At 37.0% G+C, this 27969-nt stretch overlaps 1 protein-coding gene across 2 annotated transcripts; it reads right to left on the reverse strand.

Moving 5' to 3' along the window:
- Window positions 1–656: 656 nt before the first annotated feature.
- On the reverse strand, window positions 657–27917 carry fer1l4 (fer-1 like family member 4). Of its 2 annotated transcripts, XM_028003898.1 has the most exons (49): window positions 27702–27916; window positions 26439–26494; window positions 24590–24678; window positions 24361–24460; window positions 24188–24282; window positions 22741–22785; window positions 21665–21829; window positions 21530–21590; window positions 21249–21380; window positions 20772–20834; window positions 20596–20680; window positions 20348–20516; window positions 19628–19805; window positions 19268–19454; window positions 18295–18374; window positions 17775–17900; window positions 17616–17682; window positions 17339–17442; window positions 16702–16810; window positions 16312–16519; window positions 15686–15818; window positions 15498–15598; window positions 15338–15425; window positions 15143–15259; window positions 14901–15053; window positions 14340–14541; window positions 14123–14247; window positions 13904–14038; window positions 13448–13621; window positions 12739–12849; window positions 12500–12661; window positions 12191–12362; window positions 11327–11439; window positions 11081–11197; window positions 10171–10210; window positions 9711–9811; window positions 8828–8962; window positions 8625–8744; window positions 8370–8497; window positions 8107–8277; window positions 7710–7864; window positions 6184–6365; window positions 5999–6084; window positions 5812–5910; window positions 5590–5707; window positions 5158–5281; window positions 3907–4208; window positions 3587–3687; window positions 657–2022 (listed from the first exon to the last, which is right to left on the reverse strand). In XM_028003898.1, exons 1-49 carry the CDS (start codon window positions 27778–27780, stop codon window positions 1842–1844), a joined length of 6144 nt encoding a protein of 2047 aa, XP_027859699.1. In that variant the 5' UTR covers window positions 27781–27916; the 3' UTR covers window positions 657–1841. The 2 variants fall into 2 exon arrangements, with proteins under 2 accessions (XP_027859699.1, XP_027859700.1); XM_028003899.1 differs by lacking the exons at window positions 657–2022; window positions 3587–3687; window positions 3907–4208 and having other exon boundaries at window positions 5169–5281; window positions 5568–5707; window positions 27702–27917.
- Window positions 27918–27969: the final 52 nt, after the last annotated feature.

The following is a 27969-nucleotide window of genomic DNA, read 5'->3' on the forward strand; positions in this document are numbered from 1 at the left end:
TTGAACCTGATGACCCGAATCAAAATCTGCTGCAGCCAATTACCTTCAGAAATAAATAACAATGTTAAGTAAAGTCCAGCTTTAGGCAATTTAACCCCAATATAAACCCAGCTGTTTATAAATGCCTCAGATTTATTAGAGAACATTAGAGAACATGCAAGAAAACCAATGAACTCAACAAATAGGTCAGGAATTAAGTTATGGAAAAATCTAAGGCAGGCTTAATCCAGCATCTGAAAAGAGGAACATTGTTTTTTTGGAGGAGCAGCAGAGAGTAACCTTGAACTCTGAAAATAACATTTTTAAAGAAGAGTGGAAAAAAGAAAGGAGCTGTAGAAAAGAAGCCACACAAAGTTCTGTTTGCAGTTTACCAGAAGCCTTAGGGGACAGAAAACACGAGAATGAAGAAAATCTTCCAGGACTCCCTTGAAAAAGAGGGTTTTAATCTCAGTGGGTTTTTTAACCTGGTAAAATAAAGGATACAGGGAAAGAAAAGATTTTCACAAATTTTATTCTTCCATTCTGACTGATTCTGAGATGTTTTATTTGGTCTGTAAAAGGATTACAGACAAACCTTTAAAAGCTTTTAGATGTAGCTGTAGAAAAGGATGGTTAAAAAGATCAACTAAAGTGGTCTGAACAAAAGAGGCCAACCACACTTTTCAGCTTTTATTGGTTAAAAAAAGCTTTCATAAATATGTTTGATTTGCACTATTGCATATCAAAAGTACCTTTGTATTGGTTTATTACATCACATTTGTGTAAAATATATTGATATTTGTGATTGGAACAAGAAAAAAGGTGGAAAAGTTCAAAGGGCAGCCCAGTCACCATTTCATCAAATATGTAAAACCTTTTGAAGATTTCGGTAAATTTTCTAAAAACACAGTGAAAAGATAACAAAACTGAGTTGTCCTTGTAATGGAGTAAGATGGAGGTTGATATGCTGAAACATGCTGATATGGTGAATTGGTTACCCTTTGATGAAATAACAACATAATATATTGGGCCCCACGTGAATGGGACACTGTCATAATGAATGACCTTTTAGTGAACAAAAAGCACAGTGCAGTGCCCACTCAGTGAAGATCATGAGATCTATTCTGTAATCACTGTAATGACAGTCAGTAGTGAACGGGAACTCATTCTTGATGAAGGTTAATTGTGAAAAAAAGCAACGCTGACTGTTTTGATGTTGTTACATTCACGTTTTCCTCAAAAAACAGTTTTATAATCATTTGTGAAAGTATTGTTTTTGGTCAGCATTAATTCATTTTCCATCAGTGTTTAAATATTCCCATGCAACTGAATAATGTGCAATTTCTTGATCATTGTACTCTAGTAAACAATCAATGCCTTCTTGTCATTTTAAAATAATAAACCATTTGACTAGCAACTGTCTAATTTCCACCTTATAAGCCACTTACAGAGGTTGATGAAAAAATATTTACAAATTTATTCAAAGAAACAAATTTAACATCCTTATTTGAAAAAACAACTCAGAAATAATTATCAGTGCATTAAATTATTTTTTTTTAATATATAGCATATATTTGATATTTTTTTAATATATAGACAAGAACATCAGCATAACTGACACGTGAGAAAATACATCACATTTTACTTAAGAAAAACTTTATTTTCCTAAAACATGAAGTTAATCACTGTCTGCTGCTCTGGTGACAGATTATTCCAACACTGAACAAATTCTTGATGATCAATTTCTATCAATTTCTGTCAGTACTATAAAAGACAACAAGGTTAAATATATCCGTCTGAGAATGAAACCTAAAACTGTTTGGAGTTTAGCACAACGCAACAGTGAGTCCCAGCAGGTTTCTTCATCCGTTGACGATGAGGGAGCTGATTTCTCCTGGCAACGTGTAGACAATCAGGACAAGGAAGAGCGTCAGGATGATGAGGATGACCAGGGCTATTATGTATTTCTTGTAGTTTTTCCAGATTAGGAAGACAAAGGTCTTCATAGGATTGATGAACCAGTTGAAGCTGGTGGTAGGACGGCTGCAAAGACAAAAAAAAAAACTTGTCAGCAAACTCTAAAACAGTAAAATCTAACATTAATGCAAACAGTAGCTTCTGTTGGGGCATTTATACATGGGGTTTTATTCGGTTTACATGACAAGAAACAAATCTTCCAGATTTCAGCTCAAATCCCTAAAATGGTACAACTGATAAAAAAACATTTATTGACAGGCAAAGAAAACTTCAACAGATAATAGAAACAGATATACTTTCAGAAGAATAAGACTCACATCTAAGTTTGTATGTTACCAAGAACATCTGATTACCAAGTTTTACCTGACTTATTGGGTCACAGGGAATAATTCTATATTTAATCAAAACTGGGAATCTTGAATTTTTAACTACAAAGCTTAAAACTAAACTGCTAAAGGAAGCCCTGTCAGCTAACACTGGCCCTGATACAACTTTACTGAGAGTCAGCATGAGACAAAATGTTCTAACCTCAGACTTCACCACACAAGGTTCTCACATATCCTCAAGCCTTTGTACTTTTTTAATCAGATTTAAAGACACACAAATTACTTTTTCACTTTAAATAGCACCCTATCTTGGCTTCTCAAAACAATTAAGCATAAACTATTTAGGTGGTTAAAGTTTTATTTGTTAAAGACTTAAACTACATTGTTTTAAGGTTTGATCTAATTTTAGTAGGCCAGGAACTCAGATTTTCTTCATGTTGAAGCCTCAGTCTTTACAAGGCAGCCAAACTAAGCTAAACAGACTTCAGTTAGTAATACAAACTGATCACATCGTAGATGATGCCTGTGAGCACAGCAGGATATTTGTCTGACGTATTCTATGTCAGAATATTTCTGAAGCATTCTGGAGATCATTTATGAAGAAGAACAGAGAAATAAATTGCCTGATTTTGTATCTTAATATTTCTGAAACCAAGACTAAAATGTAAAAACAAGATGGAAAAAAATCAGTCTGAATATAGCAGTCACAATAGATTTTTAGCTGTTGTCCTGTCTAGTTTCATACAGTGCATGTTGTTATTATTATTGTTGTTGTTGTGGTTGTGGTTGTGGTTGTTGTTGTTGTTGTTTTAGCACCTAGTGATCATCTTTTACAGGATGCACTTCCATTGAATTGTGTTTAATAATTTCTGATAGGATTTAGATTGGAAGTTGTTTTTTTTCTCATTAGAGTTTGCCTTTAAACCCTAAAATATTATTCATGTGTTAACAGTATTAGTAGTTCCTTAAGTTCTTAATTCAACATAAACAACTGCTTTTTAAATAACTACTTTAGTCACAAAACCTTTTTAGGCAGTGCTATCTTGATTTTACATATGTTTTGCATTGTTAGACATTTCTTGGAAGAGAAGGAGCAACCTTCATGGATCAAAGGCTGCTGCTGTGATCCAAAAAGCAGCAGCCCCTCTGGAAGACTGAGAAATGGCTACTCATACTCAAATATGAATATAGTCAGGCAGCATTCTCATTTTTGTCAGTTTGTGCAATCCTGATCTTCCAATTTAAAGTCCATATTTACTGTAGCATTTATATTATTGATATGTTTGTGTGTGACTGCATGTTACTTTGGTTTTTCCAGAGGTTCTGGCTCTTTGCGTCCACGCCCCACAGGGTTCGCCTCCGCCTGCTCCAACGCCACCAGCTGAAGCTCCGCCTCCACCTTTCCCTTCACAGAGACAATTGGAGCATTACAGATGTCCAACTTTAGCTATAAGTAGTTGCAGATGTATTGCATCAGTAACTGCAATAATAAGGTCAGTCTGCTGAAGATCTAGTAGTAAGAATTTCAACATCCCTTTGCTTTTAAAATACAATAACAGCTCTTCAGTGTTCATGTTCAAATTAATTTCAACAAACATGATCAACAATCAATCTTTTTTTGTACCATTAACAAGTAAGTGTTGCCCAAACTGTCAGTGTACTGGATGTCTTCTTTGCTCATCTGGCTTCTTTTGTCCTTGGTCTTTTTCTTCTTGTGTCCCTTCTTTTTAGCGTCCATTTTCTCCTTCTCCTCCTTCTCAAAGTCCTCAGCCGTCTTCAAGCGGACCAGTGGCCACCAGCCCTTCATCTTTTTAGCTCGAAAGATGGAGAAGCGAGGACTGGCCTGGTCCATGGCCATTTCAATCGTACATTTGCTGGACGTCTTTGCCGGTCGCACCATGCTGCTGAGGGAAAGCTCTATGGACCCTGAACGAGAATCAGAACATGGATGGTGATACTTTTTACTGCATATGTAGACATAATAGTATACAGACATTTAGGACTGAATCAAGCCTGAATATGTGGAACAAAACTCTAAGATGTTGACAGATATAATTAGCAAACACAAATTATGGTGATATTTTACTTTACTTTTACTAATTTCTTCTATAACTTTCAAACAATGTTTCAATGAAATATTTGGCCAAAATGTTTTAAACTCTCAAAGAATGCAGGGCATGATTGTTTTGTGAATGAAATCTGCATGGCTAAAAGTAACAGAGAGCAATTCAGAAGTCACAGAGGCTCTAAATATAATGTAATATGTTTCAGTGAAGATAAAAATTGTAACGTATTGCTTCTGTGTGTAATTAATAATTGAGTCACATATAATGTCACTAATTAACAACTTGAAGTAGTAATTGATGTGTCTACTATAAGTGTAAGTCTTAGTTGCTAAAATCTAGAGAAACAAAATCCCTGAATCATAAAAATCACACAGCATTTTGGTAACATAACCTGAATTTAATTAGAATAGGTACTTCCTAAAAGGCTTTAGAGGAGTCAGTACTTAAAGTACCTTTACATCATGCTAAAATATGCATGTGGCACATTGGACATGCATGATGGGGATGTCTTTGGTTGAGCCACCTCTGTAACCACACTAGGGATGTAACATTGTTGTTAACAAAGTCAAGAAATCTTTAAAATATGAAAGAATCAAGCTATTGAGTGGAGATTTGCCTTTCACTTGGAGCAGAATAAAACCTTTGTCTTGTATCAGATGTCGCTCTGCTGTCTTTGTTTTTTATGAATGTCAAAGAATGCTGCCTTCTGTTTTTCTATCACTTTTGAGGTATTTCCATAGTTCTGAACATTCATCAGGCTAAATATGATTTTCTTAGACAGCAAAGAGTTTTGACCACGTTAGTCTTACCTAGAAAGTCATTGGCTGAGATGCGATCGTAATCCCACACCTGAAGCGTCAGAACAGCCGGCTGGCGAAACTCCGACTCCTCCAGGGAAAAGATGGATTCCTTCTTTTTGTACACCACTTCTTTCTACAGGGGCAGAAAGGAATTTTTTTAGTTGAACAATATAATGTTTTTTTGTATTTAAGGTATTTTCAAATGTTTGTTTGTGGTGTTTCTGCAAGCATTTGAGTTATTTGAAACTATGAACCAATTTGAAATTGTTTAGTTGAGTTTATTCATGTGTTACAAAAGGTTTGTCAACATCTCTAGAATTTTCAGTTAAGCAAAATATACCTTCAATACTCTGTTTGCTTGATTATTAAAGCCAGATAACATCAGGATAAATTAAGCACCCCAGCTTTGTAATACGGACCTTAGGATCAACATGCACGAACCTCAGTGGGAAGGTAATCAAACCTAAAAACAAATCTCCAGTTGAAGTTTCCTTCTCCAGTCAGGGAGTTAAAGTGGACATCAGTTTCCTGTTTATCTCCTTCCAGGCCTTTTATCCAGCTACAAAAATAATAAAAGAAATGTGATGGTGGTTGGTCAGACTGCGGAAACCTGGAGTAACTGGTCTAGCATTGCAAACATGTGTTTTGAAGTGTAAGTCTAACCCCTTAACATAGATGTCAGAAGACGGGTCGCCGGTGAAAGGGTTGACATCATCCAGAAACACGTCATCGGTGTTCCAGATGATCACACGCAGTTCATACCTGTCACAATCAAAACAACAAACAAATGTGAACTATTGTAGTTTTCTTTCTAGCCTGTTGATTTACTCTCAGTTGTATGTCCACCTACAGTTCAGGTAGACGAAGTTTTATGTCAACAGCAGGCGGAGCTGGGATATCGGTGGGAAACATGTCCACCCACATATGAAGATACCCCTGCAATATGCAGCAGACATAAAAACATTGTTGCGAGTGACCGTTTACACCATATGCAGTGACTTGTTCTTAATTTTTGCTTTGTGGGCGTTTCTGAACTTGAGGGAGTCCAGGATTGTCCTGGTTCTGCAGGGACCGGATCTCCACATGTTCCGGAACCAAAGGAACGGCTCCAGGGAGGAACTCCCTCATCTCCCCCCAGCGCTGCAGCACATTCAGGGATGCATGCTCCTCTATCTCTGCCTCTTCCTCTGGAGACCGCTCATTCTTCTTCAGCAGACCTGATAAAAATAACAACACTTCTATCAGAGCTGCTCCTGCTTTCAGTCTGATTAAAAATCCAGCATATCATTTTTTTTCAAAAGTCAGGCATTTGTCAGTGAGCTGAAAAGAAGCTTTCTTAAATTACTGAAAATAGACCTGGAGTTTCTGTAGATGTGTAGTAGATGTGCAAAAGCATTAGAGATAAATACCAAATGACTCAAAGGTTTGATTCCAGTGAGATATCTCAGAATGCATTTAGTCTGAGGTGGCTGTGCAAAAAGAACATCACACTTTTCAGATCTTTCTTTTTTGCATAAAAAGTGCACACCATGTCTCTTTTTTCTCTCACTTTACAATCATGTGCTACTTACTGTTATAAGTGAGGTTAGTGTAAAAATAAGTTCATACTCCTACCCACTCCTTTGAACACGTAAATATACTTGATCACTTTTCTTCTTTTGTTTTATTTGCTTTTGTTTTAAATGTACTTTGTTTATATATAACTTTGTTTATTCTTTCATTACACACTATGTTCAATAAAGTCAAATTACTACTACTATTGTTAACCTGTTACATAAAATTCCAACAGAATACATTGACGTTTCTAGTTGTCACATGGTATGAATACTTTTGAAAGGCACGGCTTCAAAAGAAACATTTTAGATGGAGATTATAAATGTAAAGACCTAAATAACAATAAAGAGCAAAAGTAAAAGTTTTTCACTCTTTTACCTCACAACCAGATTACGATAATATATATTCATATGTTGGTGTAGATGAATCGCTTCACATTCTTCACAAATTGTTTAATTGTTACACAAAGCATAGCATATAACTTTACTGTTTGCTTTTAAAAATGAAATGCGTGCATGATGATCTTTCTCACCACAATCCTCACCACATCCACATCCAGGTTAGACCAGGATGTGGATGTTGTTCGAGTTTGTCAAAAATGTTCCAGAAACAATAACAATCTGATTCTGCTTTTCATTGTGACTTATCTTGTCTCCTTTGCAGTTGATTCCAGTTGAAAATAACACGTTCATATATTGTTTTTAGTAGTTTTACTTTTTTCTCATTTCTCACCTTTTAAGTGTTTTTGCTATATTTTATTATATCTTCCATCCTGATGCTTATTGTAATATCCTTAATTCTGTTTACAGCATTCATATAAATTCATATTAGTAATATATAATTTGGCTTTCAGCAAGATATCAACCTGCTCGCTCCCACAAATGTACTTTCTATATACAGTACATCATAGTGCTTCAGGATGTAAACTCTCTTACTTACTAACTGAACCTTTTAAGATCTATTCTGTCTATTTATTTCTGTCTGTCCACCTTCATTTTCTGTCCCACCTTCAGGTACGGCATCTGGTGGTATTTTGAAGATCATACTGAGGACTTTGACTTCAGACGTTCTGTACTCTGGAGATGGGATGCCATTCTTCCTGCAGAGCTCAGCCAAGATTGTTGATGGTTTCTTTGCATCACGCCACTTATTGTAACCATCGCTTTGAAGCCAGAGAGAAAAGTACACATTGAATGAGTTATAGACATTGCACACTCTATTGTACATGTATAGCTGTCAGGGTAAGATTTTATCTCAAGTTTTAGCACTTCTGTGTGGTTTTGGTGAAAATGTATGGTAGTTTTGTCTCTAAAAGAGCAAATAAAAGAGCAAAATGTTAGCTATATATGTCTTTGTGCTAATATGTTGTTGACTCTTGACAGTAGCCTACAAAGTGATACTAACGTGTCATAGTAAAGAGCGAGACCGCATGAGGCCCGATGGCGGCTGTAGAACCGGTTCTCCAAATCAATCCGAGTCTCTCCAATAACATCATCTGCCCCAACCAGATCATGGTCCATGACGGTTATAACCAACTCCGTCTCCAGGGGAAAAGACACTGTGAGTTCAAACACCCTAAAATAAAGAGTTAGACATTCAGACAGGCTCTAAGGCAGGCAGGGATCAGACAGGAGCAAGCTAACTGGGAGATGGAAAGAGAAACTGACTCTCCAAACATTGGGTTGAGCTGTTTGGGGATGTATCGATCTTTGGAGTCCAAGCACTGATCTCCCACCTTCACAACAATGTAAGGGTCAGCTTTACCGTTCGGGTCAGTGGGAGCCAAGCTGGTGGCCTGTAAGACAAACCTGAATTAGATGTTGAGAAGAGAACACTGTACCAGCTGATGAATAACTAATTCAAATATGAGATTTGCTGCAGAGTTTGTACTGTACATGAGACAGACAAAAACAGACCAGTACCTTGACGATGTAAACTCTGACCAAAACTTTGGCAGGTGAATTTTTAGGAATTCCTTTGGTGATCTGACATGTGGTGTCATCTCTGTCTTCCACATCGATGGGATAAACCAAGAAGGAACCCTGTGGAGGAAAAGCAGGAAACAATAAAAAGCTATTCTACAGACACACAGTCATATATAAATCAAGAGCTCCATTAGCATCACCTTGTATTTTCCCATCAGTCTCTCCTCATCACCCTCCTCATTGTCCTCAGTGATGGCTTGGCCTTTATACAGGGGGAAGATCTGAAGCCAGTCCTGAAAGTCACTGAACTCTGACTCCAGATCGCCCTCATACAGCTGAACACAAACAAAGTTGTTTCACTAAATAACTTGTTTTTGAATTATTCAGGAAGTATTCAGTCTAATTTATGTATTTTTTATTTTACTGCCACATAGTTCAATAAATTAGTGTACTAATAAAGAATCTCCCCTATATTCTCTGATGAGCTTTGTGCCCCAATTTTTTTAAGACTGCAGTTATCCCTGCTACTTGTGCATCTTTTTCTACCACACTTTTTTCTTCCACTCAACTTCCCATTAGTGGATTGAGCAACTTTCAGTTTAACAGCCTTAACATAGAGTTTAAAAGTAGTTCCAACACTTCCAAGTTTAGCCTATTATCTTGTGAGACTGATAGTTTGTTTAAATTACTTTTTGATTTTTAACTTGGAAATAATAAAAACTATGACACCTATAGAAACTGAAAATGTAATTACGGTAATGGGATTTTCTCTGGTAGAGATCTCAAGGACAGTAATTGAAATAGAACCCATTTAAAATAGGTCCTAAGATTGCATTAGATGTGCAAAAATTAATACAGATGACTATTTATTATGAGTGTGTAGTTGTTTGATAAAACATTAATTAAACACTTGAATAGAAACCTAATCTTTGGCATGGTGAAAATCATTGAAAGCTCACTTTTAACCAAACTGCTTTTTTATCTGTTGATACGGTTTAGTACTGATCATGTCAAAGAAATGATGAGTGCCTGTCTTTGAGTGAAAATTAAATAAAACCTGGAAGAGTAAGGTTTACTGAACACCTTTAGTGTGGCAATCTTTTTGCGTTTAGGAGGCTCGATCTCCTCCACATCAGCTTCTTCCTCCTCTTCTTCAATGTTTGCCATGGTCAGATTTACTCCGTCTGTTCAAAGCAGAAAAGTTTTTTTAAAATACTCCAAAAATTTCTTCTCCAAAATATACCTTTTGTCATCCTCTTTTTATCTAATCCTACTATAATATTCCTATTAGATATTCATATTGACTCTTACTCACTGGCAGCAATCAAAACTTAACCAAAGAAATAAATAAGACTGAAATTTGTTTTTTGAGAAGAATAATGTTCAAACCTGGGTTTATTCACAAAAAACATAAACAAGACTGTTTTAATAATAACTAAACTGCATAGGCTCATATCCATTTTTTCTGTTTAAAGCTGGGTCAAATAAGGAGAAAATAACAACATGGCAGGTTGTTCATCTGTCATTCTGAGTTAATCTGTACCTGTCTCTGCTTCTTCCTCCAATTGTTCTCTCTCTGCAGCCTGCACACAAGAACACATCATAAGAGAGAAAATTATTTAATGCATCAAGCACAAAACAAAGAACATTTTCTGACAGGTTTTTCAGAGATTAAACCATCTCTGTTAATTTAATCCCCTTAATGAAAAATAATACTTTATTGTTCTCCTTTGAGTTTGTTGGTTAAAGACCAAAATTATTTATAAATCAGTGTTAGGTGACTTGATGGATCATAAAAGAGGCACAAAGGTTTCCCTGAATGGGCAGTCAACATTTATTCTGAATGTCTAAAGAAGTGTTGGCAATACCTTTCAATGCTATCACATCATCTATTCATTTTGTATTTTATGTTTACATATGTACGTATATAGTGAGATAATATCTTTGTTTTATAGTGGGAGCTGCCAGATGGGTTCAGTTTTTAATGGTAGAATTAAACTCAAATTTATTGGAATTTTATGTAATTTACCAACATAAAGTCATATATATATATGATGTAAAAGAAAAATAATGCATGACTTTAGAAAATAAAACATATATAAATATAAACATTTCATACAATAAAAATTGGAGAAATGTGGGATGCAGGTGAGAGTGTTTGATGGCATGGTATTTGGACTTCAAGATGCCTTTTGTTCTCTGATGTTCTCTGCAAAAAAATGCTCAACATTCACAGCATGCCACAATTTTCAGATTTTTATTGAAATCCATTTACTTTTTTCCAATTTTTTTCCACATTTATGCATTACTTTCTGTTGGCATTTTGCATAAAACTTGCACAAAATATGTTGAAGTTTACAGTTGAAATGCAAAAAAATGTAAAAACGTACAAGTGGCAGTAAGACTTTCACAGGACACAACATACTGAGCTGGGTGAATGATCTGTGTCTCACCAGTTTCTCCAGTTCGTCCAGTGATGCATAGTACTTGGACCACCAGTCCAGCTCCTCTTTCTCAGGAGCCTCTTCCTCCAGCTCCTCTGCCTTTCTCTTCAGCTTCTTCAGGGGAGCCTTAAGGAGTTTACATCAACCAGAAGAGTCAACTAGCCAGACTTTTGTATTTTGTTATAGGCAGCTGAAATATAATGTTATGTTGTTGTGTCTCTCACAAGCAGAGCAGAGGGAAATTAATGTACTCACATTAACTATCTTCATGGGGTTAATGGGAATTTTTGATTGTTTGACTGGCAATCCGCTGAGTCTCATGTTCTTCACTGAAGTCAAAGGGTTTATCTTCTTTGAATTATGCCTCACTAGAAATAAGCACATACAAAGCTTGTAAAAAAGTTTTAAACTGAAAAATCTGGACATTTCAGAGCAGCATGCTGTAGAGGAACCTTATTTCACATTAGAACAGCTTCAAATTCAGCTTTTTTGAAAAATATAGTAATTTAATTTGCAGTTGAATCTCATCTAGCTCAACCCCATACAATCCATGATAACCACATTTATCAACTACAATTATCTTCTCGTTCAACACATTGTAAGGCATCCTCCATTTAAAAGTACTTGGGATTTGTCACTAACCCACCAGATGCAAAAGTGTTAGGAAAAAAAACAGCAGTTATTTTAATTGTGGGTCTCAGAAGAGTTTCACAACCGGTGTTTGTTCCAAGACTATCGGAAACCACAGGATACTGACTTAGACCAATGTCAGTCTAAATATGGTTTGCTTAAAGTAAAACAGAATAAAACGGATGTGATTGAAAGCAGAGCAGATAACTAGTAGTGCATACTGAAATGACAAAATAGAAGAAATATTATCTTTTGACCCTCGGTGGAGAAATCCATGTAACCAGCAGCAAAGTTGTAAGCAAGTACAAGCACACAAATTCACATACAGTAAAATAGGATATCAAAAATAAGAAACAGGAAACTTTACAGGAAGTTTCCTGTTTCCAAAAAAATATATAAAATTTTTATATTCTGAAAAAATATCTAAAATCTCTAAATATAGTAAATTCTAACTTGTTTTGCAGAGTGTACCACATGTAATGATTTTACCTTTTGTTTTTGGTTCTTTTTCTTGTTCCTCTTCCTCTCCACATTCCCGTGGAGCATAGTTCATGAGGTTCTGGACAACATGGGACCCAACCAGAGCAAGGTGACCGAATGCCCGATGCTCCACCACAAACACCGTCAGAGGAGGGTGAAGGTAGGACTCCTCTGGAAGCTCCTGATAGAACCAAAGGCAGAAAACAGCTGGATGTTCAGCTTTGTTCTCTAAAAAGACTATCTGGTGCTGCTGACATTCATCACAATTTATCTTAAATAAATCTAAATACATTTGATGGCAACAAAAAAGAAACAGACCACATCGATGTAGCAGACCACTTCCTTAAAGTTCGGGTTGGTCTTGTAGCTCTGAATCTCTTCAGATTCCAGCTGCTGTCCTGCACACTCCACCCTCACCTGTGGCCGCTCCACCTCAAACAGCTGCACCCTCTTCAGCTCCCGCAGACCCCAGAACAACACCTGAAAAATAGCAAAAAACTGCAGAGTCATCATCTTTAAACGTTTAAACAGAATATGCATGCTTTTGCGAGCTTCACCTCGATTCTGAAGGTCTTCAGAACAGGTCGGACTCCCTCTGGAATGATGTAATGTTTCTGTTCATTGTTGTAGGTCAGCTCCTGAGGATCCACACTGACGGGGAGGCGAGGCTTCAGGGGATTGGGTTAAAAAATAGCTTTCAATATAGCAATAATCTTATACAGTATTATTGTTTGTAATATTACAATTATATAAAATAGTCAAGTTAATAGCATTTACCATTCACAGACTAATGACAAACCTAAGTTGTGTTCACCAGAGTGAGATTGCATATTTTAAGGTGCCTTTTGAAGTATTCTGTTGACATTTTCTCAAATTTCAGTTTATTTTATTGGACTTTTGTGGATCTGGCCAACACAAAAAGCAGTCTATTTGGAGAATGTTTCCACCAGCCCTGCAAATGGAGTACATCTAGAAAGTATAAGCTTTTCCCACTCTACTTTGAAAAATAGTTCAAATTTGGTGAGACTAAATGATTATATTTGTGAACATGAAGTCTGGCTATGAATACCCAATTAGATTTTGGTCCCAGTTTGGTCCAAATGATGAAACTCAGGCATTTCCCCTTCCATTTCACAATTATGCTCTACAACGTGTTGGTGTATCACATAAAAGTCTGACAGAGTACAATTATGCTTTTGGTTAATGTAACAAAATATGATGCAAATGTAGCATTTAGCTTTAGACTGATTGATTTACTAGTCTTACCTCTCCAAAAGCAGAGTAGTCAAGCTCAATGAGCTCAAAGGCAGCCAACAGCTCTCCAGCAGGAACCCGGCCTCTGCTGACATCATAGAACTGAAGTCTGGGCTTTTCATAAAACTGCTCCACAGTTTTAAACTCAGGCTCTGCATAAGCTCGGCCCAGAGGCTTTGGGCTGCCCTGCATAAACACAGAGATTCACAAACTGCTTGAAATCAAGTTGTCACTCTGCTGAGTTGTCCACATATTTATTTCACTGATTTTCTAACAGTTTCCTCATTGATCTAGAGATTAAAATGAATAGGTACAACAATTATCACCTGACCCATCAATCATTTCCAACACGACTGATTTGGATTGTTTTTAATTGGGTTATTGCAAAAAAGTCATTTGAACTCATGGTTGAACTGGAAGCAACTGTTTAACCTGTAGAGCATCAGAAGAAAAGAGCTGTAGATTTACCATTGTGTCATGATCATAGATGTTGATGATAATGAGAGGTGGGTCTTGCTGAAATTGCTCCTTCGTTCCTTCCAGTAGAACTTTGTCAAACAACAAACACTCACACCAGGAAGGAGAGAGAGTGTCTGACAACACCTGTACAAAGTCATACAGATACAGACCAAGTTATTTGGTGCCAGAGCAATAAAGACTTTAAACCAGTAGAGTAGTGGGACATACCCTGGTGACCTGGCACTGCGTAGAGAAGACCACCCTTGCAAATGGATCTGACAGGCCGTCGTCATCTGCAGCCATAAGGCCACGCCCCTGGTAGAGGTGACACCGCAGCTGGAAGTACCTGCTGTCTGTAAAGACAGAGATATTCAAAGGTTCTCTAGAACAAGATTTCTGATTAAACTATATATCTCTTGCTTTTTTTGATTATCAGTTGACTCACCCTGGCAGGACAGACTGGCAGGAAACTTTCTCCTTCCCTCCACAGGAAGTTGTCTCTGTGTTTCCTCCTCCTCCATCTCCTCGTAGATTGGCATGAACTCTTCTGGTAGGCTGTTGATTGCCTCTTTACTGTACTTGACAGGACCAAGCCACAGGTACACCTCCAGCTTTGCAAAGGTTTCACTTGGGGAGCATCCTGGAGACTACAGCACAATGAGAAAAATTACTTAAATTCCTTAAACTTCACAAGCTATCGCAAGCAAATGATGAAAAAAAGATTTGGGATGCAAACCCTGTTTTAAACCTTAAGTGTCTTAATACAAATGTGTTGTACTGTCTAGGAACCACATAATGTACAGCTCAAAGCATCCAAAAAGTCCTCACAAAGATCCTACATAGACCATCGATAGTATGTCTGTTTTTTAAAAGCATTGCTGCAGTCTTGAGACCGCATGAAGGGGTTTTAAATTTACACCTGGTCCTCCTTACTGCTTTATTTGTATAACAATGACACCTATCAGAAGGGCAACTTTAAGATTATATGTAAAAGCAGACAGATAACCTTCATGTAGAGAGTGGTGATGCGGCCACAGTCCCGCCCCTTCTGCTCCTCCACCAGTGAGAAAAGGATGGAGTGGGCAGGAATCCTGACGTAAGCCAGTCGTTTGCTTCCATTAAGTAACCAAAGAAAAGCATCTGGGATGGTGCTCTGGGGCTGCAGGTAAGAGATGTCAGCACTGAGTCAAAGAAGGTCCAGTCTTTGTGGTGATTTACAGTTTGCATGACCTTTCAGTGTTGCCTAACCTCTGCAGCCAGTTGCCGAAGCTTCCTTAGGATTTTCCAGCTTTCCATCAAATGCTCTTTGGTTTTGTTTCTGGTAATCCTTCGCCTGACTCTGACTGCCTGTCTGGCTAGTACAACCTACAAACAATTAACCAGTCAGTTAGAAACAGACAATCACATTGTCAGAGGCAGAAACAAAGCTGAGAATAAACTCACCAAATTCTTTTTGATAAACTCTCTCCTGCATTTATCCAGGCTGTTGGGACGGGACTGTGATCTCCTGTCTGAGAAAGCGCTGAACTGTCTGACAAAGGAAGACACCAATCAGATAATAAACCAAATACCTTTCTGATTAACCTTTCTGATTGAAACTCACTTGCAACGCGTCACCAGCTCTAGTAACACCTCAGTCAAAATCTCCTTTGCTTTACTCTTTGGCCTCCGCAGATAAATTTCCACCTGAGTGAGACCAATCTCCTAAAATATGGAAGAAGAGGCCTGGAGACACTGAATGATTCATTAAATGTTATTTTTGAGAACAAATTCAAAGCAATTGACTCCTACCAGCCTGTCGGCCATCTTGCTAAGCCAGTTGGCCTGATAGAGACGAAAACTGTGATCTTCAAACTGACTCCAGACATACAGACAAGGCTTTAGGTTCGTTGACGGGGCCTGAAGCTGAATACACTTAAATGACCTAAAAACAAGGAAAGAGACATACAGAAGCTGACAAACACGAGGGCATATAGTTGTAGGATGTAATCTGGTTTCTTTTTAACAATCACTACCAGTTTATTAATCCACTCACCCAGGTTAAATTATAATTTAATCTAGTGTTAAATTATAATTGGTCTTCCTCATCTGCGCATCACACATATTTCATTCTTCAAAGGGTTTGTTTAAATCATCTTCATCCTTTATAAGCATGGAAATAAGGAAATATCTCATCTAGTTTAACAATACTAAAAATTTGACTTGCTAAAAAAAAGAGTTTTTTAGCATTGGTGCTGATTATTCTTCATTGCAAATTTATATTACAAGTATGACAACAAACCTTTTGGAAAGAAGATTTTTCCAGGTTAAATTGGAAGTAATTTATGAAGTTGGATAACTTTTAGAACATTTCCTGAATTGTGGGGATGAAGCGTGTCCAAAGAAATGACCTGCTGGATTGATTTTTGACCGTGTACCTGTCATAGTCAGTAGGCTGAGGTGTCATGGCAGAAGACACAGATCTGTTCTCAGGTTCAGGATTTGTCATCTCCTCTCTGTCCAGCTCATCCTCTGACTCCAACAAACCATGTGTTTCCTCAGCCAGATCTTCTCTGCTCCTCCTCAACTCCTCCCTGCTCTGGCTTTTCTTAGATCTCCCAACTCCCACTGCCTTGCCATAATTTCCTGCCAAATACAAAAAGATGAGAGGCCTCTGGGATTAGCTGTCAGAAAACAAAAGCCGACTTCAACCTGACGGTGTATAATTGATAAGAAATTGAGTTTGTGCATAATAGACTGCGATAAATCCCAGTGTATAATGCATTAGTAATACAAAAAACATATATTATATTATACACAATGATTACCTATGGAGAGTTCAAAGGTTAGTGGTTTTGTCCCTACTGTCGGGTCTATCATTGTCACTTCAAACAAAGATGCAAACAGCAGAAACTCCTCCTTCTGTCCCAGATAACCCTGAAGTAAACATAAATATATTGTGAACAATAACAGATTTCACTAAGGTGTCACATAGCTTCTATAATACAACCAAAAATATAACGACGTTCCAACAGTTTAATTCACTTAGTTAATGTCACTTACACAAAAGTGTAAGTGTAAGTCTGGTACCAGACTCTGGTACACAAAAGTGTAAGTGACATTAACTACCAAAACTCATTAACGCTTTTTTGTGCAGAATTTTGATTTGTCTTTTTTATTCTTAATTGTAGTGTAAAATAATTTGAGATTAAAATGAATGAATCAAAGTCAAGACAGATGGAAGCAAGAAATGTAATATTGTGTTGAATAAATAATTCATACATAAAGTTTACTGAAATGTATTTAACTTTATTCAACACTGTTAATTTTCCCCTTCTTTATTTAGCTGATTAACCCCTGATAATAATGATAGTACTTCTACCTTTTTATTCTTATAGTTCCTTAACACAATTGTAAAGTGGAACAACATCAACAAACTAAACCAAACTGAATGACCATACTGACCTCAGGCAGAGGATGGATCTCCTCAACTTCCACAGTGACAGACTCTGGTACCTCAACTCCTGCTTCTCCAGCCTCATCAGCTAATCCACTCGGAGCTGAAGTTGCTTTGGCAACAAAAAGTCCAAAAAAATGTTTTAATATTTTTTGTTTTCTTCTTTTTATCCAATCAAAAGTGATAATTGCAGTGTTGCATCTATCAAAGATGGCTGATGACCCATTTTATACCAACATGTGAAATCTTTTGATGGGTAACACTAAATGTGTTATAAAATCTCACCTTCCTTTTTCTCTTTCCTGCTGCTCTTTTTCTTCTTTCGTCCAAACTTGCCATGCACTCCTTTCACCTTCAAGAGCCCATACAATAAAAGTGTCATATATTCAAATCAAACAGTTGATAAAGCTGTTATTTATAACCACAGTGTTTCATGAGTGATACCTTTACAGCTGCAACAGAGCCTGTATCTCTGGAGATGGCGGACGGAGAGGAATAAACATCCATGGAGAGAGCCAGGAGGATTCGACCTCGATAGAAGATCCCTTCGCCCAAACCCTCATTTAAGGCCTGAAAAAAAAGTATTTTTTTTTTATACCTATATTTATTTATACCTTGACTACATTTTATATATTTCCTGTTTTATTTGAAAAAGATGGCTGAAAAAACCCTCTCTCAACATAACTTGACCTTGTCAAAAAGTAACTATGTTTAACAAGTAGCAGCTTCTCTTGTTTTTCAGTAAGTAAGTAAATACATTTTCCATTATAATGAAAAATCAGCTAAAGTTTGATGAGTCTGACAAATTCTTACCCTTCATTCTATTTTTGGCCAAGTTAAATTAATATGCTTATGTCTATAATCTCCATGTAAATATAACAGGAATTGGTAGCTTTAATTTAAATATGCATCATAAACTCTTCATTCTTGTAGTAAATACTTAGTTCATCTGAATGTATTTTACCTGGTGGACGTCTCCCAGGGTGGAGTTCTGAGGAGAACCATAAAGATTAACCCAATTTGGACCAAAGGTTGGGTTAAATCCTGCAAGGGGAAATGGGAAAAAATCAGGAGTATTAAAAATTAGAATTAATTATTAAAATGACATTTTCAGGGTAACAATTTTATTTCTTTTCTAATGAAATATCTTTTTGGTCTGCTAAGAGATGTTTTTCAAGAAAACATATTAATAAAATAGCACATATACACAAATAGTTTGAACGTAAAAGGTCACTTTTATAACCACGATGGTAAAAATCAGCTAAAATTTTTATGATGGCATTCCACTATTGGGCATGGTGAAGTGTGAGAGTTCCTTAAAACTTTTGGGTGGGCACAAAACCTTGGGATTAAGAGTCTGGTGGTTTAGTAAGGCAGTGGCAGCATATCCTGGGTGATTTATGATGGAGTCTGGTAGCAGCAGAGGTAGCATATCAGTATTACCAAAATTTAAAACAGGACCTCATCTGTTTCCGCTGTAGGCTGGTTGCTGAGAAACTGAGAGAAGTTTAAAGTTTTCAAAATGCAGTTAAAAAAAATTATTTGTCACTGCCAAAGGGATGTTCAGCCATCATATTTAGCAATGTGTTGTGGAGGAAGAGGAGTAGGAGTAACAAAAAGAGAAATGGTGAGCAGTGACTCAGGGTTTGTAAAATGATTTACTTACATCACAATGTACACAAATGATTTGTCAGAGCCTGGGTGTGATCAGTAAAAAAAATACAAGTTCATTCTTTTTTGGGCATGATTTCAAGGTATCCTAACAAAGTGCTAACAAAGGTTGAAATAAAATCAGATAAAATACATTAATGGCAGTAAGATTTTCCATTGTTTTGATATAAGATATTAATACACAATTCTTTTGGCAGTTTTAATCTTATTTTGTTTTTCTCCATTTAAGGAATAGAAATGTTTTATGCTCTATTTCAGTTTCATACCATTCCTGGTGGGATCAGATATCTGTTGGAGGTCCAAAAAGTGCGTAGCTAAAGCTATGTCTCCCATCTTGGCATCATCAAGGAGCTGGATTCTGATTCGCTGTGCCAGTGGAGGAAACTGCTCAATAAAGGAGATTTCTTCATTCCAAACTGGGTAGCTGGTGGCACTGGCGACTGATGTTTCCCCCTAAAAACAAAAAGCATTCCGATATAAAATTTAAAATTTACCAAATTAAATTACCCCTTTTCCACTAAAAGCTTAAATGTATGTGCTATAATGTGCTATAACAGCATACAAGCAAAAATGATGTCAATTAAATATTTTATGCCAAGAATATTTGTATTTGTTCATCTGTGTACCTGTTGTCCAGCGAAGGTCACCTGTACGTAGGGGTCAATAAAAACCGCCCGATCAGTGACGGACATCTTTGCCATCAGTCCTGCTTCCATGGTTGGGAGACCCTCAGCTCTGTAGATCCGAACACGAAACCGAGCCCATGGACGCTCAGACGGCATACCACGAGGAAGTAACAGATGTCTTTAAAACAAAGCATTAAAAATGTTAAATTTACCTCAGTGGAAGGTTCTTTTAGGCATGAATATGGTTTAAACAAGATATTCAAGAATTACTCCCAGATTTCCCATAAAAGGGTAACAGCATGAAGTTAGAGGTCAATTATCTAACCAAAACAATGATCTCAGTTGTATTTACATTGAGACTTGGCAAATTTATTTCCAACCGTAATGTAAAATCTGAAAGGAATTCTCTAATTTTTAATTTTCAGAATTGTAAATATGTTGTGCATGGCATCTCCACACCTATGAAAAGAAATATACTGACTGAAGAGGCAGCATAATCAAAATATACAGAAGAGGACCTAGAGGGATCCCATGTTGTAATGGGAGTACTGTTGAAGTGTACTGACCAAGATGAACAGAGAAAGCAGTAATGTTGTGGTGCCTGTAAAAGCTTTAATAGCTGCAACGCAAATTTCCACAACAGGTGTATTATTTCAAACAAAACATCTCCTTGGTATTTTTAATCTGTTTAAAATAATGACAATACTTAATTTCGCTGACTTTTCTATATCCTCGCTGCTTCCAGACGAGGAGCCCTTTGATAAACTGGGCATCCGAAGTGCATCTCCTTTCATCAGCACACTAAGGCTGGCCCGGACATAGCCCTTCACTCCTGATCTGGTGTCGGTCGGGTCGGTGAGAGGAGCCCACTTCTGATAGAAACGGTGGTCTGGAGCAGGAAACAGATGATGAGTTGGGGGGTACCTCAGGGTTTAGATAGGGTCAGAGTACGTAAGCCGAACTGCTACCTGGCTGACTGTACACGGTGGAGATGTCAATCTTAAAGGTCCCAATGTGGGTCATCAGGAAGGCCAAGGTCCGTCTATGGAATACCTGAGACGAGATAAGGTTACAAGTGATCATGATGACTCCTTTATCTCTGAAAGGCAGAATAAATAAATAAATAAATAAATGTTTGAGGAACCTTTATTTCTATGACTTCATCAAAGAAGATTTGAGGAGCCTCCTGAAACTCAAACTGGAAATTCTAGAAAAAGTGAAAAGAGGAAAAGAAGAAACAACTTCAGTTTACTCTACTCTTGCTTGATATGTAATCCATGACACATGGAAAGGCACCTAATTTCCACAGTTAAATATGGTGGAGGATCTATGATGCAGTGGGCCCCTATCTCTTCCAAGGACTCATTAAGAGTATTATGTCACAAACTCTTTCGAACGTTCATGCAAAGTTTAAATGAAAATCTGTTTGGATCTTTCATTGATGATAATGATCCAAAATCTGCAATAATATGGTCAAATCAACATAGAAATAAATACAAACTCAACTTTCACTTTCTTTTAAAACATACATTCATCTAAGTTCCCTGATTTAAATTTAGATTTCTACATCAGACTCTGATTTGGTTCTCAGTTTTCTCCTGAATTCTCAGCTCTTTCGTACCTCGTTGTAGAATGGGCAGTTAGTGGATTTCTGTGTTGCTGTGTGTTTTTTCTGACTTCCAACTCTGATAAAAACTGCAGGGCTGATGTTCACACCGACAAGCTTCTGAGCCTCCAGGATGTTCACATTCACCTGCACACGCCCACAGTCAAACACACGGTTATGGAGCTTTACTCAATAAACTTTAGAAGAGCCTCAGAAAGATTTAACAGGAGTGTTTATTGGATTTACCTTTAGCTGGCAGGATAACAAATTCTAACGTGAACACTGAGTGAACTCACCTGAAAGCTCTGGACTCTGGGCATCGCTGCAACAGCAGTTCTAGACAGGGGTCTGTAACGACTGCACATACACACCCAGCAGATCAGTGATTCTGCACCCTAATGGGTAAAAAAGAGACCGTCACACCAACTCACCTCCTGAGAGGAGTTAAAGTGATGTCACAGGTCTCCATCTCCACAAGGTCATCATCATAATCAAAATCCTCATCATCCTCGTCTTCATCGCCTGTCCGGATCAGGCTCTGACCAAGACGACGAGCATCTTTCTCCAGTTGATCATTGCGAGACACCATGGACCCTCTAATGACAAGGAAAGACAAGGTTCTGTATTTGTTCTCGTTTCAGGAGCAAAGTTTCCAAATGAAGAGTCATTGTTAGGCAATCATAGGTTTATCTGCTTCTATCTGGATAAGAAAATGCATTACAAAAATGATGAAGGTTAGGTTATGTAAATAGTTGATAAATGTTTTAAAAGCTGCAATAAGTAAGACAAAGCAGAGTGGAGATTGTTTACTAAAACGGAAGAAAATAGAGGTTTATAGTCAAATAAATAAAGAAAAGCAATCATTTTAATTCATTAGCAGCTACACATTGCCCCTTGCAGAAGTATTTACACGTCTTGTACATTTTCACATTTTGTCAAGTTACAATCAGAACCTCCAGTTTATTGTAATGGGATTTTAGGTGCTAGACCAACACAAAGTAGCACATCTGTGTTAAGTGGAAAGAGAAAAACAACAACATGGTTTTTACATTTCTTTCCAAACCTGATGCATATAAAACATGGAGGACATTGCATCTTAAAATATGGAGTTGATGATGTTTATTCATGAATGTTTTGGAATGAAGCTCTGAGGCCTTCAAAGAATGGCTGCATTTTTACTGATATTAAATTACAAACGAGTGGACCCTTGGGGTAGTTGGTAGCACTGCAATTTATTTGGGGGTAAAAGAGTAAAACTGAGCTGAGCACAAATACAGAAAATACTTTCATTATTTTTATGAGTTATAATGTCACAAAACATCAAAATAATTAAGGGGTATGAATACTTTTGCATCATGCTGTAGTTGAAGTAAAATACTCCAGGTTCTGGCTGTCTTGTTGCTGATATTCAGCAAAATGAATGTGTGGTTAAAATATTTAGCTTAACCTTGTAAAGGTCTGCAAAGGCAGGAACAGATGAATGTGCGTGGTTATAGTAAAGTCTCACCTCTCAATGTCATCAAATCCATCATTCCTGATGACCATAGCTGATCTGTAAATGGATAAAAAAAAATTACAAAAGAAAGTATTAACTACCCCTACTCTCTGCCTTGCAGTGAATGTGTGTATAAACTTTCTTAATCTTTTACAGACAGCCAAGCAGGCAATCTCCCTCTTCCAGTATTTTGTGCAAAGCAGTATCAAACATGGTGCAGGAGGTGGTATTCCAGTTATCTATTATTTAGGTCATGTAAAAGTGTGCAACAGCAATTTCCACACCCTCTAGACTGTAAGAGGAAGCCAGAGAGAAAATTTCTGATTTCTATGAAAAAATGGATGGTTTATCACATCCTGCAAAAAGACAGTACAGGCATTATAAAAGACTGTCGGCTTAATTTTTTTTCTATGGGTATACAACATATGGGTATATGTTTGGTGTGTTTTTATGCTGTGTTAGTTTTCAAAATTGTAATATTTAATGTTTACAAAAGAAGGACAGCTTTGGTTTCATTTCTTCATTGAAAAAAATTTAAGCTGCAGTAAGAGGGCTAAATTGTATAATTGCTTGTTTATTAAATACTTTTAAAAGCTACAAATTACTCGGTTTTAGGTTTAAAAGCTCCAGTTAAATTTTTTGAAAATGACATATATACATTGTGCAAAGTTGAAAGACCTATTAAACACCAATCAACACAATTCCTATGCAAATTAAGTTTTTAAAAACATAAAAAAGGCTAATTGTTCCAAGAGGAAAATTATGGATTGACTCAGATCTGAGATTTTTTTAAAATTCCTACCAAGAGTCAATCATTTTTAAGTTAAAGATATTAAATATCAATTACATTGTTTTTGTCTGTTCTTGAATTTTCTGAGCTCAAGACAGGAGCAGGATATGTAGCATTTTGAGATCTTTAAGCATATGCAGTATCTGAAATTAGATAACACACCCAAGCTGAGACTTTTGTGCAATAGCTTTGTCCCTTCGACCGGTCTTTAAATTTTGGTTCACTTAATCACTGCATTCTGGGCCTGCTCAATCTGTAAATATATTTGTATTGCTTACTAAATACGCTTGCTTACTTAAGTTTGTCTTACAGAATCTTAATTTATTCATCTCACAGAGGCAAATTATAGACAACACCCCAAAATATACTTCACCTTCTTCATGCTGTCAGATAGTTTTTATTTTAGTAACTTCTTTTTTCTACAGATTGGGTGTAATTAGGTCCTGAAGGTTGATCAAGGTGCACATAGTGCCTGATTGGTTAAGATACAGTAGCTGTTTCCTAAATAAAATCATCATCTAGAAATTGCTTTTTGAATTTGTTCAGGTTATCTATGTCTGAGAGAAACATGTAAATGAGTCAAAAACAATAAGTAAGAAAGCAAGTATTTTTCTCAAACTGTACTTTGTATTGTGTATATTTAAGTGAAAAACTTAGATATGTTTTTACTCATCACTGTCTTCAACTTCCAAAAAGTCCAGTCCTTCCCATTGTCCTGCTACTCCCTCCAGTGGATGGAACCGAATGTCCAGCTCTATAATAATCTACAGAGACAGAGAGGTAACCAATATGGCTGCTACTGAACTCAAGACATGTTACAGATTATGTTAATGTGGCCTTACATCAGTCAGGCTGTAGTTGGCATCAGTCAGAGGTTCTCGAAGCACCAACCTCCCGGAGGTAACTACATGCTGCAGACTAATAACAAGCTGACCGAGCAGTCTACAAAAACACAGACAGTTATTATCTAATAAAACACTGTGTCTCAATAAATATAATGCAACATCAGGTTGTTTCACTGTTTGCAGCGAGGTTGGATTCATGTGGGGGGGGGGTGTTTGTGTGTGTTACCTGTTGGAAAAGAATTTGCTGCAGTTGTAAACGCTGATAGACAAAAGTTCTTCTGTGATCTCTTTACCATAATGGGGCCAACGGAAATGCTGCATGCAAAGAATTACACAAAGATCAAAGCTGAAGCACCTTTTATTTTACTTCTAGATTTTTGAAAACATTATGTGTTAATGTGTCACTGTTGAGGGCCTTTCCTAATGCTACCCTTGTTTTTACTGGGACTATATAATGAAGGATGAGTGTATACATTAAAAATGAAACATCAGAAGAACGAGTGAAAATCCAAAATTGATTTAATCCCAAACACTTTAAACTTTGCAAGATATTAAGCCAGAAATGCTGATTAGATCTGTTTTACTTTAAGTTTCATCTAAAGTAACCAAAAGCTCCAGTTTGGTTTCATTGGACCATAACATAGCACTTTGTCATTTCAGCATATTTTGTTCCTGCCAGACTCTGAGGAACTTCCATAATCAGTTTGCTTCTGGTTATTCCACCAATCTTAGAGCAAAATTTAGTTTTAGAAAAAAAATCTGTTTCTAATACAGAAAAACATCCAACCTGAACAAGTAGGAAAAGACAGTTTCTATCTTTACTTTGGACATTTTCCAGAACAATCATTAACTACAGTGTTAGAGGAAGGCACGCACACAAACATTCACCTGGTAACACCTAAAGAACAAACACCTGACTGACTCAGAAGCAAAGAAATATAACATACAGTAGGTTCTCTGAAACCCCGTGTCTGTTCACGTCACACAGAGATGAACTGCTACAATATGCCATGTTCACATCAACAAACACCAGACGACAGAATGAAAGGTGCAGCGTCACCAGTTCAACAAATATTGCCTCTGGTCATAAAGTTAAAACATTTGTTTTCTAGAAACCAAACAATCAGACTCATGCCCTTCTGTGAACAATATGACATATCATAAAATTTTTAAAAAGTACGCAATTAATGCATCAAACATCTTAAAGCATTTTTGTATAAAATGTTAAACTTAACCAGCATTGTCACTGCTGATCTCCATGTTTTGTAAAAAAAAAAAAAAAAAAAGAATCTATGTTCCAGGCACATAGTGCCATTTTATAGCTCAATCAAGTAACTATGTTACCTTCAGTTGTAATTAAAATGCTATGTATATCAAATATAACTTTGTTATATCTAAGAAATTTGACTTCACAATTTGACATGTTGAAATTAGTCTCTTTCTCTTAGAGAAATTCCTGCTCTTCCTGATACTCCACTTCCAGCACATCAACACAACAGTGCTTTTCCATTATGCCATTTACAACCATTCTTAGAAGTGTCGGTCTGAGAAGTAGGTTATATGATGAACTTGGCAGACTGGCAGGTCCACCAGGTGTTTGCTAATTGCTGCTGCCACTAGTCTGGAGGAGCTGAGTGGGGAAGGAGTTGGAAAGGGGTGCTCTGTGAGTCAGAAGTTCACTTTTGTGCATATAGGCATTTAGGCACCCGTCAAGGTGTCAAACTCATTGGAATTTTTGGGACATTTTGGCCCATGAATCGTTAATGTCCTCAAAGGGAATTCATGATTAATTTGATTTGACTGATAAAATAATACTTAAGCTCACAAATGTTATCTTGAAAGTTTTGTTTATGTGTCCCTTAAGTGTCTATGGGCCAGATTTGGCCCCCAGGCCTTGAGTTTGATACATGTATGTTGGAGGCTGCAAAAGGACTTGTAATTGGGGTGGAAGGTGAAAATGACTCTGGACATTCAGCCACAGCTGTTTATTCTCTGAAATCAGCCTGTATGCTTAGCTGCCTCAGTTCGTCTTCAAATAAATTTCCTGTTTCTGCAGCATTCATACGGTTACTGACCTCGTTGAAGATGGCAACATTCTCACACTGTGGGGCTCTGGTTTTATGAGTGAAACCTGGAGGATAGATAGATTAAACAGGTTACAATGGCAACACCAGTGTTTATCCTTTAATGATTATCTGGTTATTAGGTGGAAGGGGAATAGGAAGAATAGATGGAAAACAATAGACCTTTATGGATAGATGAAATAAAACCTTTTACATTATAGAGGACTGACAATCTAAATAACACAATTGTTATTCTATTTTTAAATGAAGGATAGGAAATCTGTTTCATTTTACTGGATTGGGCTCATACTCTAAACTACGGGTTTTCAACTCCAGTTCTTGAGAATCGATGTCCTGCAACTTTTAGATTTCTCTCTGCTTTAACACTTTTGAGTCAAGTAGTCAGGCCACTGGCAGGACCCAGGAGAACGTGACCGCATACTCAGGAGGTAGTTCAGTCATTTAATTCAAGTGTGTTGGACCTGGGACACATTTAAAGGCTGCAGGACACCAGCCTTCAGTTGAAGACCCCTGCTCTAAACTGTGAAGCAGTGTTTCAGGGTTATTTTCTGAAATTCTGTCTTTTCAACTAGATTTATAGTTAATTTTCTTGTACTTTCTCTTAATTTAGATAAATATTTGATGCTATTAAAGCCTTAAAGCTACTAGTGTTGCAGATGTCCCGTCTAATAACCTGTGTACCTCATGAGGGCAATGTACCAACAAACTGTTTTAATGGTTTGGAAAAAACATATGGTCGATGTACAGTAGTTGTCCCTGGAGTAAAATAACTTCTTATGACAAAAAAGAAAACAATCATACATGATCACTTCATAGCTCTTGCAACTGGGAACTTAATTATTTGTGTATTATGTGGAAATGTAATAACACTGTGATGAACCTTCCTCATGAGCCTTAAAAAGCCCACAGTCTGAAACATTACATTTTAATCCTGAGAAGAGAAAATGACTGAGGTTAGATTTAAGACACATTTGTTGTGGGTAAAATTGTACTTAGATCCTCATACTTCCTTCACTTTCAACCTTAATTGCATTCATTCAAATGTCGAAATTAAAGCAATGACCAACAAACAACTATCTAGTAGGGTGTAAAAAGTGTTAAATGAACTTCAATCTGACTGTCTACCACATCAAAACAGCCTTAAACTAGATGAACAGATGAAACCACCAGGAAATATTTGTTAGGAGTCCCTTTGAAGCTCTGTCTTCATAGTAATGTGAAGACAGAGAGAGGAGCATTATTTGTACAAATTACCTCTGAAGGAGAGTTCAACCTTTCTGTCTGAACGTCCTGGCAGGTTGAAGATCCTCTTCAGATCCACACTGATGGACATGATGGCATTCACCTCTGTGCTCTCCTGTTGGTTTTTCTAGGATTACGTCTACATGTTTTAAGGTCTCCTCTGTTCAGTGTTGGTAGAAACAACCAGAGTCTGCTCTGAGTGTGTGTGACTGTGACTGTACGTGTAGGCTTACTAAAGTGTGTCTTTGGGCAGGTCTTTCTAATGTTTGATAAAGCAAAT

This window comes from Xiphophorus couchianus, chromosome 20 (assembly GCF_001444195.1).
Source record: "Xiphophorus couchianus chromosome 20, X_couchianus-1.0, whole genome shotgun sequence".
Lineage (NCBI taxonomy): Eukaryota > Metazoa > Chordata > Actinopteri > Cyprinodontiformes > Poeciliidae > Xiphophorus > Xiphophorus couchianus.